Source organism: Drosophila persimilis, unplaced genomic scaffold (assembly GCF_003286085.1).
Source record: "Drosophila persimilis strain 14011-0111.01,24,50 unplaced genomic scaffold, DperRS2 tig00000431-arrow-pilon, whole genome shotgun sequence".
Classification (NCBI taxonomy): Eukaryota; Metazoa; Arthropoda; class Insecta; order Diptera; family Drosophilidae; genus Drosophila; species Drosophila persimilis.
The window spans coordinates 5,410,942-5,428,391 of record NW_020825312.1 but is presented as its reverse complement, the minus strand read 5'-3'; the positions used below and the strand labels follow the sequence as shown (position 1 = coordinate 5,428,391).

The following is a 17,450-nucleotide window of genomic DNA, read 5'->3' as shown; positions in this document are numbered from 1 at the left end:
CTTACGTAGCATATATGTATATCTGTATCCCTCCTATTATTAACAATACAATTTATATAATACATGTTTAATTATATTTAGTGGCTAATGAATGTACTTCACTCCGATTCGTACTCTGTAAGATTTATACATCCATATACACATAGATTGTATATTTTATAGCTTATAGCCTACCATACACAGCAATAAAATGATGTGGATATCATAGGTTGTTTTTTTTTTAGCCTAGTCAACAAATTGGTGTTTTTTGGATTTCTCATTCCTTTGTTTTCGGCAATGTTTAGCGCTCTAAGTTTATATTGTACATATAAATATAATGGAACGTTTCATACTATGTATGAAGAGGCCAAAGAAATTATTTTTTAATTTTCAGCTTCTTTAACCAACAATAAGTCTACGTAAATTCAAATCAACACACACATAGTGGCCAAACACAGCGAGGAAAATGTTACATCTCATCTCTCTTTTTAACATTATAAAGAATTTTTCATTGTGTTTGAAAAGTTCTTCAAGCTAGAGAGAGGGCAAGTGGAATTTTGATGTGAGCAGTCCAGGGTGACTTGCCATGAACCGCATACTTGGTTTTGATCTAAAACTACTACTAGTCGTAGAGGATTCGCTGAGTTCTATACAGCATGGAATTATCTTGGTTGTTGTTGTTGTTCTTGTGGTTGTGGTTGTTGTATCTATTTGATTGTTCCGCGGTGGAGCAGTGCCATCAAATCGTATAATACTTATGTACATAAATAAATGTATTGCATGCCTCTTGGACACACAGACACCTACATATGTATATTGTGTATATATGTATGTTTGTACACATAGCAATATATAAACGATGACAAAATTCAAATATTGGCATTACACATTGTTCTCGTTAAGCAGTTACAAGTATAATTTGAAAACGCTTATTCAGATTTAAATGCTAACATATGTTGTTATAATCCTTTCAAGAATTATTGTAGAGGTAAAATATATATTCGATTGGTTTGCTCTGCTTTTCTCACTTATTCGTATCAAAAATGTATGTAAATCTGTTATGTGGCTTTTGATTGAGTTTTGAGGAGCTTCATTCAATTGATTTAATTCGATTTGAAGAGCTTAGACATTATAATATTGGAATTATATTCAGTTAGGAGAGCCAGTCACGAAATCGACTGGCTCGATTGTTCAGATGATATATGTATGTATCTATACGAGTAGTTTAGACATGCTTCTTGCGTCGTTGTTTCGGTTTGCGATCAGGTGTAAAGTTTTCGTTTGACAATGATTAAGTTTCAGTGAGTTTCCTTTTGGTAACAACAGAATATCAGAATCGAATCAATCAATTTACAAACAAAATGAACGTTCACTAAAATTTGGCAATTTTTTGCAATGTATTGTTAGTTTCAGTTATAGTAGATATTGGTTTTGCTTCCAGTTTTGTTGGTTTGTTTAACTAAAGAAAATCAGCCTTTTCTTGCATACACAATAAATATATATAATTATCATTATCTAATATATGAGATGTATGCATGTATGTGCTTAAGTTGGAAGTATACATACGCACAGATGCATACATACATACATATATAAAAAAAATTTGTATTTTCTAATGTAAAGTTTCAATTTAAAATCGTTAGACCTAAACCTAGTTGTAGCTGTTGAGGGGATGAGGTGTCGGTATCGGTATCGGTATCGGTATCGGTGTCGGTGTCGTTGTCCTAATCCTCCCCCTGATTCTTATCTTGTTGCTAGTCCTGTTCCTATTCCTGTTCCTGTTACAGCCGGGGCGGTTTGAAGCTCAGTGTAGTGCTGCACTCGACCCCCAGCTGGTGCTCCAGTGTGTCCATCCTCACGCCGTTTCCATCACTGCCGCCACACTCTGCTATGGAATTCCGCACCGACGACGGCTGCTCGGCGGCCGGCAAAAGGCCCACCATCAGAAGCGGCCTGTTCAGTGCCTGATTGACGCTGGCTGATGTCCCCATTCCCGGTCCAGATCCGGCGGTCAACTGATCACTGCCCAGGCTATTGCTACTGTTGCTCTGACTATTGCCGCCGATCTGCTTCTCCTTGTTCCGTCGCAGCGAGGATCGGTACTGGCGTGGCACATTAATGAGCAGGCGCCGTGTGGGATTGTGCTGGCCGCCGAGACTGGAGTTGACGTTGCTGGCATGGGGACGACGGGAGGCATACTGTATGGACTCGGCGCTGTTACTCAAACGGATGTTGCCAACTGATCGAGTTAGAGCAGGGACAGAGAAGAGAGGAAAATAATATTTATTGATCAGTATCGTTTGATTCAGCGACAGGAAATAAAAGATTGTTGCTTGTTCTTGTGGCGGTTGCAATGCAAGTTGCCGTCGTAATGATTGATTTGATTGTTGCTGCCGTGATTGCTGGTTGGTTATGTTTGGGGCGATCCGAAAACAACACAGAAACGAAGACTCATATGAACAAAAATCCGAGAACAAGCGAAGAGACACAAAACTTGGTTAGTACACAAAACAAATTTTTAAAAACCACAATAATTACAATATATTGGTGTACATATGTATGTATGTGTGTGTTTATAAAGTGTGCCACATATAAAACAACACAAAAAGCTTTCAAAGTTTCTCCTTTGGTATACACAGTATAAATAAATACATTAATTTATTAATAAAAAAAGCAAACACACAAAAAGCAAAAAATAATGGAAGTGATCGCTACATACACAGACAAGGAAACTCCTTAAAACATTACACAATGTTTAAACAGAATAATAAATTAAACAACTAAATTAAAACCAATATTTAAATAGTAAATTACAAAATTAAGTAATACGGTTGCAAGTAAGTGTTATTCAATACTCGAAAATTGCTTGCAACGGGGAAATCGGTTAACATGTACGGGAAATCGGTTTATGTAAAGAGAAGCCCAGGATATGATTTATTTTCTCCGACTTGTTGGCTTCCATTCGAATAAACGTTCAACTCCACATGGATTGCATGTCCGTGGCATTTTTTTAATTCCTCCGAAGTAACACACAACAAATATAAATAAATTAGTTTTCGATTTCTGGATCGTTTAAATGTATGTATGTATGTATGTATGAATGTATGTATATATGAATGTACATATAGCATTAGTATGGTCATAAGCAAAAGTCATTATCTTCAAATGGATTCAAATGGATGCAATTGGTAGCCACAAAACACAAGACATTCCATTTTTGTTTCTCTCCTTATCCTCTTCTTTTTTAAAACAAAAAATCTAAAACATTGAAAATGACAGTGGCAAAGTTGTTGTTGTTACTGCTCGTGTGGTTGCCGTTGCTGCTGCTGTTGTTGTTGTTGCTGAGCCGACTGACACTACGCCGGGAAAGGGGCATTGTGGAGGAGGACTGCTCCTCAAAGGATTGATACAGTGAGGAGCTGTTGCTGACCAGTCGCTGCCGCTGCCGCTGCTGCTGCCGCTGTCGCTGTCGCTGACGATGAAGCTGTCGTGGCATAGACATGGGCGTGGAGTGGCGCAACAGCAGCAGCGACTGGCGCGGCTCCTTGTGCTGCTGCAGCTCATGGGCCTGCAGTGTGTGGAGCCGGCCCCCATCCAACGAATCGCAGTCGCTGTCCTCCTCAGCCAGAACAACAACCGCAGCAGCGGTGGCAGGTCGGTTGGTGGTGCTGCTGGTCAAGCATTGTGTCGAGTAGTAGCATGAATGGTTGAGCGGTTCGTGTAGAGAGAAGGCGTGTCTGGGCACCGCCAGGTGGTCGCTGCTGTTAGTGTTGGTGAGTCCAGCGTTATAACTACCCGAATTGACATCAAGCAGCAGGCGACGGGGCTGCTGCTGTTGTGGATGCAGATGCAGATGCGAGTGCGGATGCTGCTGAGGGGGCCTTAGAAGGCCTTTGGAATGTATATGTTGCTGCTGCTGCTGCTGCTCCCTCTGATGGCCGTAGCTATCTTCGGTGTCCATCATGTCGCCCCAGAGCTGCTCCTGTGGGGATTCATGCTCCTGCTGCTGCCTGCGATAGAAGTGATAGAGCAGCGCCGCCTGGTTCCGGTCCCCGTCCGCATGGGCCTGGCGCATGTCCCGGGTGCTGCCGCCACCCAAGTAACCAGCGGCGGCGGCAAGGCAGCAGTCGCTGCACGTGTCCGCCGGCATCTGCAGTGAGACGACCGCATCCCGAGGCCCCAGGAACCACTCGGAACGGGTGCGCATTCGGGCGGTTTGGCGTTCATGGACCTAACATTTCAGTTTTTCGGTTCGGTTTTGCACACATTTTTTCGATTCGGTTTTCATTTGTGGTTGTTGTTGTTGTTGTTGTGTTGTTGTACAGTTGTTGTTATAGTTGTGGGGGAAGACGTGGGGGGGGATTCAAAATGATCACATTAGAGTTATTGGCAATTAAGAATGTTCTTTTCTAACTATCGGAATTCATTTTTTCACTTAACTATAAATTACTTTAAATACAAAAAAAAACAAAAAGAACCAAAAAGTTTAAGAAAAAACCAAAAATGTATTAAGAAACGAAAAGACTTTAACAATATTTTAAATTTAAATTATGCAATGTATGTTTTTATGTAAATAAAATATAGCAGAATCAGCGCAGTGGAAAAAAGTGCAGGATTGTCAATATATGTACGTACATACATACGTATTTTTGTAAAACAGGGAAGGGAAAAAAACCATACATATAGAAGCACTAGGGGTATTTTTGCAATCATAGAAAAGCTGCACACATTCACAGTGAATACCCCTAACGTGCTAATGATTTAACCAGGCACAGGCACATTTTTAAGAAGAAAAGCGCTTGGATTGCATTGGATCTCAGGGTGAAAAAATGATATTGTTTAAGCGCAAGCAACACTTAGTAAATAGATTCGGGGGAAAAGTAGGATAATTACAAGTTGGATCGTGTTTTGTAGATGCTGCATGACATTGGTTATTCGAAAACTTAAATTAATTTGGTTAAATATTAAACCATTTATGTATATGGGTGTCGCGGGGTGCCTCAAACAGATCAAAACCATGTTAGAGACGCCACAAATAGCAGTCAACTAGATCTACATAGGCAGGAAAACAAAATCCAAAACTACATACGTGCAGCGTAACGTAATAATAATACAAATACAAAAATAATAATAGGTAGTTAAGGTAACAAAAACATTTGGAGTCAACTTAAGGTTTAAGGTAGGAACAAAACATTTACAAACTAATTAGGTGGTTAAGTGGTTGCTTGTGATACGAACAAACTTCTTGTTTAACACTAGAAAATCAATATCTAAGACGTCTAATGTATAATTTATGAGCTACTGCTGTGGATACATATTTGTGTAAGGTGTATTAATTATATCTGATTATATTTGACCCAGACAGGAGGCTTTTACTTGGTCCTTTAAAGTTTAGTACGATTAAAGTAGATCCCAACTGATACTTTTGGAGTGCTCATGTTAGGGATGGAAATGTAATATGTAACAGACTCTAACATAGATCGCTCGCCGTCGGAAAGACATTCAAATGTTCCCTAGATAGCAGAGTCCCGCCAATGTATGTTCGTGTATGCATTCCCTATATCCCTCGAACCCTTCAAACATTATATGTATATACAACAGAACAGTTCTGTACAGTAATCGGTAAATCACTTGAGAGCAAACTTACAGCCAATAATTGTCTTAGCCCAATGGTCGCCTTGAACAAACTCATTTTTGTATCTTGCAGGTTTTAGGTTTTAGCACTCGTTTTTTATTTAGTGAAAATATGTCTTTGGGCATAGGTAAAGTGGGTTTATAAAATGGTATTGTATTTCATGTTTCGGTTGAGATAGTTACACATTTTTGTTTAGTTTTGTAAGTAATTCTCGTTTCGTCTAAGAAAAACTGAATTGAAAAATCAAATATTATAAATGAGAAAACGGAAAAACTGATAATCGGGTAATCGGGTAGTCGGAAACTTCAGATACGTTTATAATTAATTAATTGTGTTTACAGAGTTTCGGTTTTTTTGTTTTTTTTTTGTTTGTGGAAAATTAATGTTGCGTTGCTTGTTGCATGGTATTTTTGTTGTACCGTTCTCAGAAGCTTTAAGTGCGTTTCATATGGCTTACAATAATGAATATGTAAGTTAGGTTTTGTGGTGTGGTTTTATTTGTTTGTTTGTTTGTTTGTTTGCTTGTTCTTGTTGTTGTGTGAGTATTGTAGTTATTGTTGTTGCTTTGGCAGGCGGAAAACGTGTGATCTAGGTTATGATAATAACAATACCAGAACTAGAGACATGGAAAATATTCAACATTTGTGACCAATTTGCAAAGTGATTGAGTTAGAAGAGCGAAATACTTAGTCAAAAAAGTGTTTATATAGTATTAGGAAATGCCTTTCGGTGTATTTCCCATTCGCAAAATGCAAACGAAATAGAAATAGAAAAAAAAATAAACTTAAACAAAATAATGAACATACAAGAGTTTGATGTAGTAAGGAAAGATGTATACATACATATAAAAAAGGTATAAAAGTGTTTGCAACAAAATCAAGTAGTAAAGAAACACAAGGGTGGCAAAAGAAAAAACAGAAACAAAAGAAGAAAAACTAAAGGAAAAATGAAAAAAGTAAAAACTAAAAATCAAAATCAAAGCCTTTCAACTAAACTATTGATTATTCTCGATTATAGTATTCTTGATTAATGTTCTTCCTGCAAAAGGAAAACAAAACTTGATATTCGAGCAGAAATTTCGTAACGTTAGGGGTCTATGATCTAGGAAGGTTTTTGTTTTGTTTAATATTACGGTCATATCGGATCGACGGGGGATCTTAAACGGAAATCCTTGATCCCAGCAAGAACTCGTCCCTCACCTGTGGCAGATACGAGAGGCTCTTGGTGCTCTCCGCATAGCGGTTGACGGCCCTCAGCTCCTCCATGGTCATGCCGTTGTTTCCCCCGTCGCCTGCGGTGCCCGAGGTCGCTCCTGCATTGGAGCCGACTGGCCCGGCTGAGTTCGAGCTACAGGAGCTGCTGTGGCGTATGCCGCGATTGCAGCGGCTGCAGGTGCGCTGCTTTGGCTTGGGCGGCGTTGGATTGCCCCCGGCAATGGCAGGGGCTTCGGGCACAGTGCGTCGCTCGCCGCTGCCGTCGAGGCTCTTGGTTCCAGTGCGGAGGCGTCTTTGGTGGTGGCTGCTGCTGCTGCTACTGGGCACCGGCTTCTTCTTGTTCTGGCGATAGCGACGTTTCACAACGGTCATCTCGTCCTCATCCTCGTCATCGTCGTCCTCATCGTCCTGCAGCTGATGATGGTAGTTTTTTGTGGCCTGACGATGCTTCTGGCGATAGATGGCCCGCAGCTGGGGCGGCGCCTGCTCTTTCATTGGAGGAGCACTTTCGATGCAGCTCAGTTCCAGTTCGGCGGGAAAGTCCGGATGAGCCCCGTCCAATTCATCGTTGTCCTCATCATCGTCGGCATAGTCATCGTAGTCGTAGTCTGTGGCATTTCCGTTGGCATTCCCATTCCCATTGCCGTTTCCGTTGCCGTTGCCGTTGCCCTGGCGCTTGGCTGGCAGTGGGGACGAGGTCATGGCAAAGATTCCGGGTCCCTCCAACGAGACGGAGAGACGGGCGCAGCTCTCGATGAACGAGTGCTCTGGCGAGACGCCCAGCGAGAGGACGCTGTTCTCCAAAGCCGAACTGGAGCTGGTCAGCAGAGCGGGTGTCGAGCGGGATTCCTCCTGGGCCACTAAATGGTCAGCATTTCAAGTTGTTAGCAAATGGATTGATGATTGATCTTTTTCTTGTTTTTATCTTCGTTTTGGAATGAGGAACTAACTAATATACGTATACGTATACGTATACGTATATATATGCATGCAGTAAGCGTAACAGATGGGGGTGCGGGATGTGGGATGTGATTAAACCCAAAGGCTCTCGGTACACCTCTACGTTGAGCTTATCCACCAATACAGAGGAACGGGAGGAGTGGGTGGAGTGGAGTGGAGTTAAAGCGGACAGTGTGTATATGTATGTAGTGTGTGGGTATGTATGTAGTGTGTGTGTGTGTTTGTAGACATTCGGGGGAAACGGGGAAAGAAGAGTAGTATTCCAGAAGCAAAGCAAAGGTAAAATCTATCTATTATCTATCTATATCTATGCATATACGTATATATAAATATATTTGTGTGTGTGCGTGTATCAATCAGGTGGTACTCACGTAAGCCCCAACGCTCGCACTGGCACTGCAGCCAGGTCTTCTCGGCCTCCAGAGAGTGTTGTACTGTTGGGGAATGCGACAAGACAAGAACATAATAACAAGGGTTCAATGTGACTAAACTGATTGGGGCCGAGCGGTTTTCAAGTCTCTGCTCTTGTGGCAACACTCACGTGCGTATTTCTGTTGGGCCAGCTTGCCACGGGGCGGTGGGGGGTACTGAAAGCTGCATATCCACTCGTCCTGCACCTTCAGAATGCGACCCGTGACGCGGGCATAATATTCATAGTTCTCTCGGCCAAATATATCGTGTGTGGCAAACTTATCTATTATATTCTGCATGATCTTAGTGGCAACCTGAAGCGTAACACGAGAAGGAGACAGTTAAATGTATATAGAATTTGGTTAATCTTAGAGCGGTTCCTCTCACCTTGAACTTGAGGACATCCTCCATGCGGGCGGTCTTGCCGTCGCTGACGCAGGACTGAAAGAAGCTGGGGGCGACCGAGACGCCCAGGGCCTCGCTGGTCATCCCGGTGGATGCATGGGCCGCATTGCTTGCTATCACTCGGAATGTGCCGAACAGTAATACCAAGAGATGCTGTGTGTATTTCGGCAGGGAACTGAAGAGTCTGGAGGAACGAAAGAGTGCAAGAATGTTTAAATGTGCATACATATATTTTAAATATTTACTAGATAGCGGCTATCATAGGCTGAGCTGTCGTCGGCCGTTGTTGTTAGTCATGTTTTTTTTTTTATTATTTTATTTTCATTACAAAAGGGGTCGGACTGATTCCTTTTGGTTACAGTGAGTACTATCCAACTACCTATCATAATCATCATCCTCATCGCCACGATTATAATCGTCGTAGCCGAAGAAAGTCTAGTCTGTGCTGCCCCTCAGAGCCGATGTCTGGTCGCACATTGTTCACACTTTCATTTCGACGTGCCTTTTGATTTTTCGAAACAAATGTTTGGCTATTCAGCTGTGGCAATATCTCAAGCTCCGGACCCGAAGTAAAACTGGTTGCGACTGGCCACCTCCTAAGCGTCCGTCCACATTACACAACCTCGTGGATGTAGCCACACCGAATCAGAGCCCCAGCCAGCTCCAGCCAGCGCCAAGCCAAGCAAAACGAACCATCCAACGAAAAGGATAGAAAAAAAATTGAAAATAAAAAAGCATCCCCAATCAATTAATGCTTTAAAAGCAACTGTGCACACCCCCCTCTCTCCCCACTCTCCAACGAGAGCTGGCTCTTAAAAAGTGAAAACTACTCGTATGGGAGATCCAGCAGCAAATGGAGAACTGCGAGAGAGAGACAAATGGAAATGGTGATGGTGATGGAGGTGGAGATGGAAAGGGGTGTTGAGCCGTTTGACAATGGGCTTTATACCATTGTCTGTACTTATGCTATACCGAGCTTTGGCTATTGTCTGGCCCTATTTACAGATTTTCGATTAAGACTAATGAGAGAGAAGGTCCTCTGAGAGACGACACATTAATACGGTTATTGGGGAAACGGATGATAGTTGGACACTCTTCAAGAATGTGTATCATTACATTACCTCGCTTCGGAGGCCTTCGGGGAACGGAGTGATTCTGATATTCGATTACGAGGAAATGTCTAGTAAAGCCATGGACCAAGAACAAATTATTTAATAATATTTAATGCTTTGATATAGATAGATATATAGCAGATATAGCAAATATTTCATTTTAGACACAATTTGTTATCAAATTTATCGGCAGATCGTTTCGGATATCGGGCGTGGTAAGTCTGTTCTGTGGGGAACTATTTAGTATTCTAGATTTATTGGTCGCTGAAGGTCTAGGGAGCGCCAAAGTTATCGCCTTATCGACTGTAGTGTTTAAGAAGATGTGAACAACCCTATCAATGCCGTCTTTAAACCGTTGAACCCTTGAAAGCAAACAAGAAAGTTATCCCAAAAATGGGGAATTCATATCTTATCGATTTTATCTTGACTATTCAATGTTGCGGCAGCTCCTCCGCAACAAAAACAACCGTCTATATAGATTTTTGTAGTTGTGTAAATAGGTATCTTTTTACCCCCCACCCCCAAATGGTAAAAAGTCAACTACCGAAAGCGAAACATGTGTTTTCGTCTGTTGATACTTAATTAAGGGAGAGATAAGAATTATTATCTCTAAGCCAAACCGAACGGAACCGAACCGAACCGTACCGTAGAGAGCCGGGTGGTTTCCGAGCCTTACAGAATGAATCTTTTTTGCTGGAAAATAATGAGTAATTGTAGTTTAATGTTTACTTTATCGTTTGACTGTTTGCTTTCTGATTTCGATGGACTGATGGACACGCTTTAGATTGAATGGCGGCGCCGTAGCGGTCTCTGGACTATCTTACAAAATCGTGTTACGCATGCGCCGAATCGACTTTAGCCTTTAGCTTTTGGTCGACTAATTAACATAATCAATAAACCAAATGAAAATATACGCAAGCAAATAGGAATAACACACCAGCCGGGCCGGCATATGTCCAGGCATATGTATGTATATTTCCACGAATTGATGCTAAATACATGGTTTGCCATCTGTAGTCTCTTTTGTTAATATATTTTCCTTGCCTAGCTTCTGGTTATCTATCGTTCACTGACCGACAAAATCGTCATTTTTTAGATGAATCATTTTTTTTTTGTATTATTCACGTTGTTTATTTGCCTTGGTCTTGGTCTTGGTCGTTTTTTTTTTCATTCATAAAAAATAAATATGTATGTATGTAGACGAGTATGTCCGAGCATTTCTTATACAGATTTTTTGTTTGTTTTTTGCCGCATTTGATTTGCCTCTGTAACTGTATTTTATCACAATTTCATATGAGCCATACATACACGCACACACATGCACATATCATCGTAGAAATGCATGTGTATGGGTAAGTTTTTGTCTCAGTTTGTTACGTATGAGAGAAGTCTCGGATACGGAGATACGGATTTCGATGATGATGCTGCTGCTGCTGCTCTGCCCTGCTCTGCCCTACAGAGAAACCAGTTCCTCGATATTCCCACCAAACAGCAAGCCGCACTCTACTCTTGTGACACTTTCGAGAGGAGAACTCCAAGTGGAGTTGGGTTTGGGCTTGGGTTGGGTCTGGCGGACCGCGTAAGTGATAAGTGGAAATGTCATACAAAAGATAATTGAGTTTCCCCGCGCTCAAAGCATACAGAAATTGAAATTTTACAGAAAAGCTGTGCATTGTATTTTACATGGAATTCAAGCGAACGATAAGTTTATAAATAAAATGCATATTATATAAATTGTTCGCAAGGCGGGGAGACCAAGTAATACTTTAACTGTTTAAGAACTATGTACATACATACATGTATGTATGTACCAATGAAGTAAATGCATTCAATGGCTACTAAATGGATAAATGGATTCATGCTTGCTTCCGTCATCAGATATCACATACATACATATGTGTGTGTGTGTTTGCACATAAATAAATAAGAGAGGAATGTTTTGCAAGGAACAAAGTTCAATTGCACTTTTTAGCTAACAGATTTTAACAAAAATGTGCGTCAATGGAAGGGAAATAATAGAACAGAACAGCTTTGGCCTACTAAGCGGGCCCTGTCCGGTGTCGGTGGTCAGTCTCACAATTAAGCTCATACATGTGTACACATTTACATACTTATGTACATATGTATGCATGTACATCTCCTCCTTATGTTCCTCTGCCTGATTCACCCTTTCTCTCTCTCTCTCTCTCTCTCTCTCTCTCTCTCTCTCTCGCGCGCGCACTGTGTCTCTTGCTGCAAGACCAGCATCAATATTCAGTGCGGCAAATCCAATCTGCATCTTCTGTTCGGTTCCACGCCCAAGTCGGAATCGGAATCGGAATCGTATCCGAAGTGGAGCTGCCTTTGTGCGAAAACATAACCGCAGCAGAAGCAAGTTTTTTTATGGTGCTGAGTGCTGATGTTGTCGGCGCAAAATAAAAGAAAAGACAATACGTCATATAATGATGAACCCAGCGACAAAACCAGAAGCATCATCAAAAGTCCAATATCGGGAGGAGCTACAAAAGCAGCTTCTGGTCTGGCCGCAGTATTTGATGCCCTTGCAAATCGATCACTTCCATGGAGGCGCTTGCTGAGTATCTTCAGATAGTCCAGTCCAAAAGCCTGACGTTGCCGCGACGCTTTTAAACTCGGTATTGTTTGAACGATATTTGTATGTACAACATATGTACATATGTATTCTGCACTCCGTCCATTCTAACCTATTGACCAATATTCCAGCTGTATGCACATAAGTACATGTGCGTATGTGTTCTAAGTGTAGATATCACCATATGCGATGACGACTTTGACCCAACTATACGAAACCAACGCAAACGCAAACACAAACGCCAACGCCAATGCCCTGATTACACTCGACAAACACATATGTATGTATGTACATATTTGTCGCGCCTTAACAATTAATAATAATAATAACTATGCAAGGAATGATGTTTTAGGTGGGGCATTGCGACGTGCAGCTTCTGATTTTGGTCAATTCTTTGGGATTATGTAGAAACCGATGGACCGATATTGTGTACAGCCACTCCCATACGGACAGGACAAGCTTATATTTATTTAGTGGGCTTTTGATGATGATCAAGAACATAGAGATGGGCGTATTAACTTTGACCATATTGACTTCTGAATCTACAAATAAGTAACTGCCACGGGAACCGCGTATAAAATTCGGTTGAAAGTTCAGGGCATGGGCGGGCCTGTTAAAGTGGTGGGTGGCATTTGTTATTTCTTGGAATTTTCAGTCTATTTCCAGGGAAAAAAGAATGGAAAGAAGATTATCACAGACGTAAAAAAAGAGCAATAGTCGTAACAGAAATGTGAATAATAATAATAATAATAATCAGGAAGCAAAAATCAGTCGGCGGGAGAAGGAGGAGGGCGGCGTGAGGCCCTTTCAGACTTCGGATGATGACTTATAGGCAAGAACATTGTCTGCCTGTTGTTAATTCCATGTGGGACAATGCGTCGTTGTCTTTTCTGGATGCGGACGGGGCCGCTGCAGTTTTTCCATTTGTTTGTCTAGACCCTGGAGTCTAGACCAACAAAAGCGGGCAAATTCTCTTCCCTCTGTGTGTGTGTGTGTGTGTGTGTGTGTCTCTCTCTCTCTCTTACTCTGACGTACGCGTATTTTGCACTTATCAGTATTCGCAGCAGTGTCTCTCAAGCAGACAATTGTGTATAAAGCATACGAATATTAAGCATTAGCTATGCTATGGCCAGAGACGAAGCAGGAGAAAGTGCGTAATTGTTAAGAAGAGAGAAAGAGAGTGAGCTGGCAGATGGCATCTGGCAAATAGCATATGGCAATGCCATAAACAGCTGACAACCGTTATTTCATTGATTGCGGTTACAAACATGCAACCCGCTCTTCTCATTCCAGATTCCAGGGTGTAAGTGGAACCAACAACAATCAAAGAGACTCCTTAAAAAGCTTGAAAAAAGCTTTTTCCAGTTAGTCAACAAGTTGCGAACACCAGGACTAAACATTTGAAGAGAGCGAGAGAGAGAGAGAGAGAGAGAGAGAGAGAGTGGAGACCACTGTGCTCTGCTGTGAACTTGCTCTCACAAATTAACGGTGCTGCAGCGTTCCGTTCCCTTGGCTTTGTGTGCTTGAGGGTGTGAGTGTAATTTACACAAGACTAAAATAATACACAATTCATTTATAATTTTGGTCAATTGCAAAAACGTGCAACAATGACGTCGACGCGCTGCAATAATCGTAACAACAACAAATCCAACGATGTGCCAACTGATTGAATTGAGCGTCTGCTCTGTGGGTGCACCAGGGGGTTGTCGGTTGTGTGTAAGAGGCGGGCGGGTGGGCGTGCGGGCGGTTAGGCAGGCACCCGAGAGACCGAGACCTGTTGTTGGTTGTAGTCCAGCTATCTCCCTCTCTCTCTATCCCTCTCTCTGTCTCTACTTTTGCGTTCAATTGATAAAGTTTCAAACGCGTGTCTATTTATAACAGTGTATTTGATGCTTTTTTAACTTTCAGATGGGCGCTATTTTCGCGCATTTTGGTTAATTCGATTGCGGTTGCTCAATGCTTTGTTGGTGTTGGTGCTCGTTTTAGTGTTGTTGCTGTTGCTGGTCGCCGCGGCTTGCGCCTGCCCCAAAAAGCAAATAAACAGAAGAACAGCAATAGCTGGCGAGCGGGCAGCAACAATTACAAAGTTGAAAAGTTTAGACGCAAACGCACATGCACACGCACACGCACACAAACACGCACACAGGTAAATAGGTTGCAAAACGTACACTTCACGCCAGCTCCGCTCCGCTCCCTCTGCTGGGGCCACGGTGATGTGAAAATAATTTGGCGGTCGATATCCACGCATGTAGAAGTTTTAAAATTTATGTTTTATTGCTGACGTTATTTGTTTACACGCACATCTAGCATTTAATGTAACCGATGGACTCTGCTGACGCAGTAGCATCTATCTTCGTCCCGCCCAATGTTTAACAAATTGCCCAGATACACACATGCCAGATGAAGCCAAACACAGACTAAAACAAATCAAGTCCTACTACTAAAGGGTAGGGCAGTCCAAGAGTCCCTTTTCGCGTGTAATTAAAGAGTTGATGGGAAACTCAGCGATCGATCTCTTCCTCTCTTTCCGTACCTAATCTCTTTCGACACTCGAGCATCTTATGGGCCAGCAAACAGAGCTAGGAGCTCGGAGTGCCTTACCTTTTATTGCTATTTCTTGAGACAATCTTCCCGGCAGCTCAAACAGCTGCCATTCACTTAGCACCCGTAACTCTGCCTCTTACTTGCAGCCAGAAAACAGAAACAATGGCAGATTGCAACAGCCACAGCCACACCAACAGCCAGAGCAACAATTTTCGTATGGCATTAATTGAGCGTGCGTGCGGTGTTTGCCCACGCTTTATGCTCCAATTCAGTTGGTTAGAAATCGATTGCAGCAACAACAAAAACAAACAAAAGCCAACAAAGCCTCTCAAGTGAAGATGAAAGCTTAACCCCTACAATATTATAAGGTAATACAAGACTTCCTATCATTAATTGTATTCGAAACAAAATACAAATATTAAAGCTGAGAAACTGTGAACAGTTGTTCCACGAAATAAACCACTTTCGGGAGTACAATTACTATTTGCGCACATGCATATGTACTAAATCCATCAAACATGCTGCCATAAGAAATGGAAACCAAACCCCTTGAAGCACATATGTATGTACATAGATATGTATTTACATACATATGTACATACGAGTATGTACAAGAGTTAAGCAATCATTTGGTGCCGTGCCAACTGTTAACTGTTAACATTCAAGTGAAAATTGGTGAAAATACACACAAATGTCTCAGCAAGTGCCAAACAACAAAAACAAAAACAACGACAACAACAACAACAGAAGCTAATGGAGGCAAGCTTTCCAGTGAATTAACTCCCCCTGGAGATTCTCAGAGCTGCAGCCAAATCTAGATCCGGTTCAGCAAGTTTATCGCAAGCTAGTTACACTACCAATACAATCACGTTTATGCATGTGTCTGTGCATCACTCACCTGTGTAAACGCTCCGTCTGCTCGGCTTCGTTCTGCAACTCGTTGATGGCAAAGAGCTCCATCTCTCCGTTGCGGCCAAAGATACCATTTGGTATCTTGCGCAGAAATTTCTTTAAAACACTGGCAATGGTGAACACCGAATAGTTGTCGACATTGACCAGCCGACCCGCCTGGAGGAAGTGGATGAGCTTCTTCATGGCCCCCTGGTGGCCGGGAGCCCGGAATACGTCGCGACGGTTGGGCGACTCTTTGTTGAGCTTCAATATGAGCACGAGAAGCGGGGCTGGAATGTTGTTGTTGTGTTTACAAACCTCCTCCAGGGATACTCCGAATTTCACCTTCTCCAGGCGATAGGGATAAGCGGGCGCAGTCGCCGGGTGGCCGCAGGAGGTGACCACGTTGCCAAGATCGGCGGCGCGTCGGTGAACGCGTTCAGCCCAGCTGGACATTGTTCGTCGTGTTTAGGTACGACTGTGCGGTTTTCCCTGTATGCGTGTGTGTGTGTGTGTGCGTGTATGCGTGCGAGTTTTTCACAAGAAAAATGTGGTTTTCTTTCCACACAGCTTTGTTGAGATTTTATGGTTTTATGCTAGCCAAAAACATGTTCACTTAGCTGGAATGATAGTTGTTGTTGCTTTTTAATTTTGACTCTCGGTCTCTCCCGCACTCTCGCTGGCTCACTCTGGCAGCGGCTCTCGCAAAAATGCTTATACAGGAATTAATCAACAAAACGCAGCTTCGTTTGCCTCTGCTGCTTTTATTATTGTTGTTGCAGGTATTGCTGCTCCTTGGGCGTTGTTTGAGATTTATTTTGTTTTATGAAAATGTATGGTACGATATCTTAAGAGGTGTGCAGCACACAAACAAACACAAATGAATTTGGGTTGCTTTGATTAGAGACTTGATCCCTTTTTTTCACGCTTGCCACTCCTTTATGCATTTTTTTTTGCTGCTTCTCTTTAGACTGCGTTTCGGTTTTTTGCGTAGGCCAACGCCTCAGAACTTGGATAAGTGGTAAAAAAAAAAACACTTACATTTTCTATTATATCACTGAGCTCATTATTAACAATTGTTGTTAGTTTTAAATTAAATTTATAGCATTTATTCCTCACACGACTTTCTCGCACCCATTTACACCTTGCCCCTTGCGACGTTTTTGTGTGCGTCGTCAACGAATGTACAAAAAAACGTCAAACGCGTGACGTTCGGGATTTTGCGAGAGAGCTCATTTTTGCGTTCGATATAAAAACGATATATATCGACAGATGTTCGACGCACAGTGGGCCATAGCCGAATAGACGTGGCAAAAGTCATTTTTGACTGTATTTTTGAATATACGCATCGAATAGAGAATTTTTGGAAACTTCAAGAATGTCGGAAGTTTTGAGTGTACGAGCCTTCAAAGTTGTCTATTTTTCAGTGACTATTAATATACTCCATATTCAAACACATATATAAGTAGGAATAGGAAGTAAACTATCCTTCCAAAAGGTCCACTGTGCGACGGTGCGTTCAAGGTGGGTCACTATCACTCGGTCGATTGCATTGAAATCCCAGAGAAATCGATAATAGATACCTACTATCGACTCAATGGAAGGTTTTGGCTATCGATGTTTGAGCCCATCGGTAGTATGAATACTATCGAACAATTTTAAACTGCGAAGAAATAAACAATTTAATGAATAGCAAGTGAAATATTTCA

General features: G+C 42.0%; 1 protein-coding gene across 4 annotated transcripts; it reads right to left on the bottom strand.

Moving 5' to 3' along the window:
* Positions 1 to 1,375: 1,375 nt before the first annotated feature.
* On the bottom strand, positions 1,376 to 16,892 carry LOC6597013. 4 transcript variants are annotated; one of them, XM_026989737.1, is made up of 8 exons: positions 16,783 to 16,891; positions 15,749 to 16,361; positions 8,587 to 8,788; positions 8,330 to 8,513; positions 8,160 to 8,222; positions 6,814 to 7,688; positions 3,775 to 4,210; positions 1,376 to 2,218 (listed from the first exon to the last, which is right to left on the bottom strand). In XM_026989737.1, exons 2-8 carry the CDS (start codon positions 16,195 to 16,197, stop codon positions 1,761 to 1,763), a joined length of 2,667 nt encoding a protein of 888 aa, XP_026845538.1. In that variant the 5' UTR covers positions 16,198 to 16,361; positions 16,783 to 16,891; the 3' UTR covers positions 1,376 to 1,760. The 4 variants fall into 4 exon arrangements, with proteins under 4 accessions (XP_026845538.1, XP_026845537.1, XP_026845540.1 ...); XM_026989736.1 differs by having other exon boundaries at positions 15,749 to 16,891; XM_026989738.1 differs by lacking the exon at positions 3,775 to 4,210 and having other exon boundaries at positions 2,137 to 2,218; positions 15,749 to 16,892.
* Positions 16,893 to 17,450: the final 558 nt, after the last annotated feature.

Coding starts and splice junctions, on each gene's coding strand:
- LOC6597013 (XM_026989736.1), bottom strand. CDS start 16,197: ATGTCCAGCTGGGCTGAACGCGTTCACCGACGCGCCGCCGATCTTGGC. Junction 8,789..15,748: donor CAGACGGAGCGTTTACACAG/GTGAGTGATGCA, acceptor TCGTTCCTCCAG/ACTCTTCAGTTCCCTGCCGA. Junction 8,223..8,329: donor GGCCCAACAGAAATACGCAC/GTGAGTGTTGCC, acceptor ATTCCCCAACAG/TACAACACTCTCTGGAGGCC.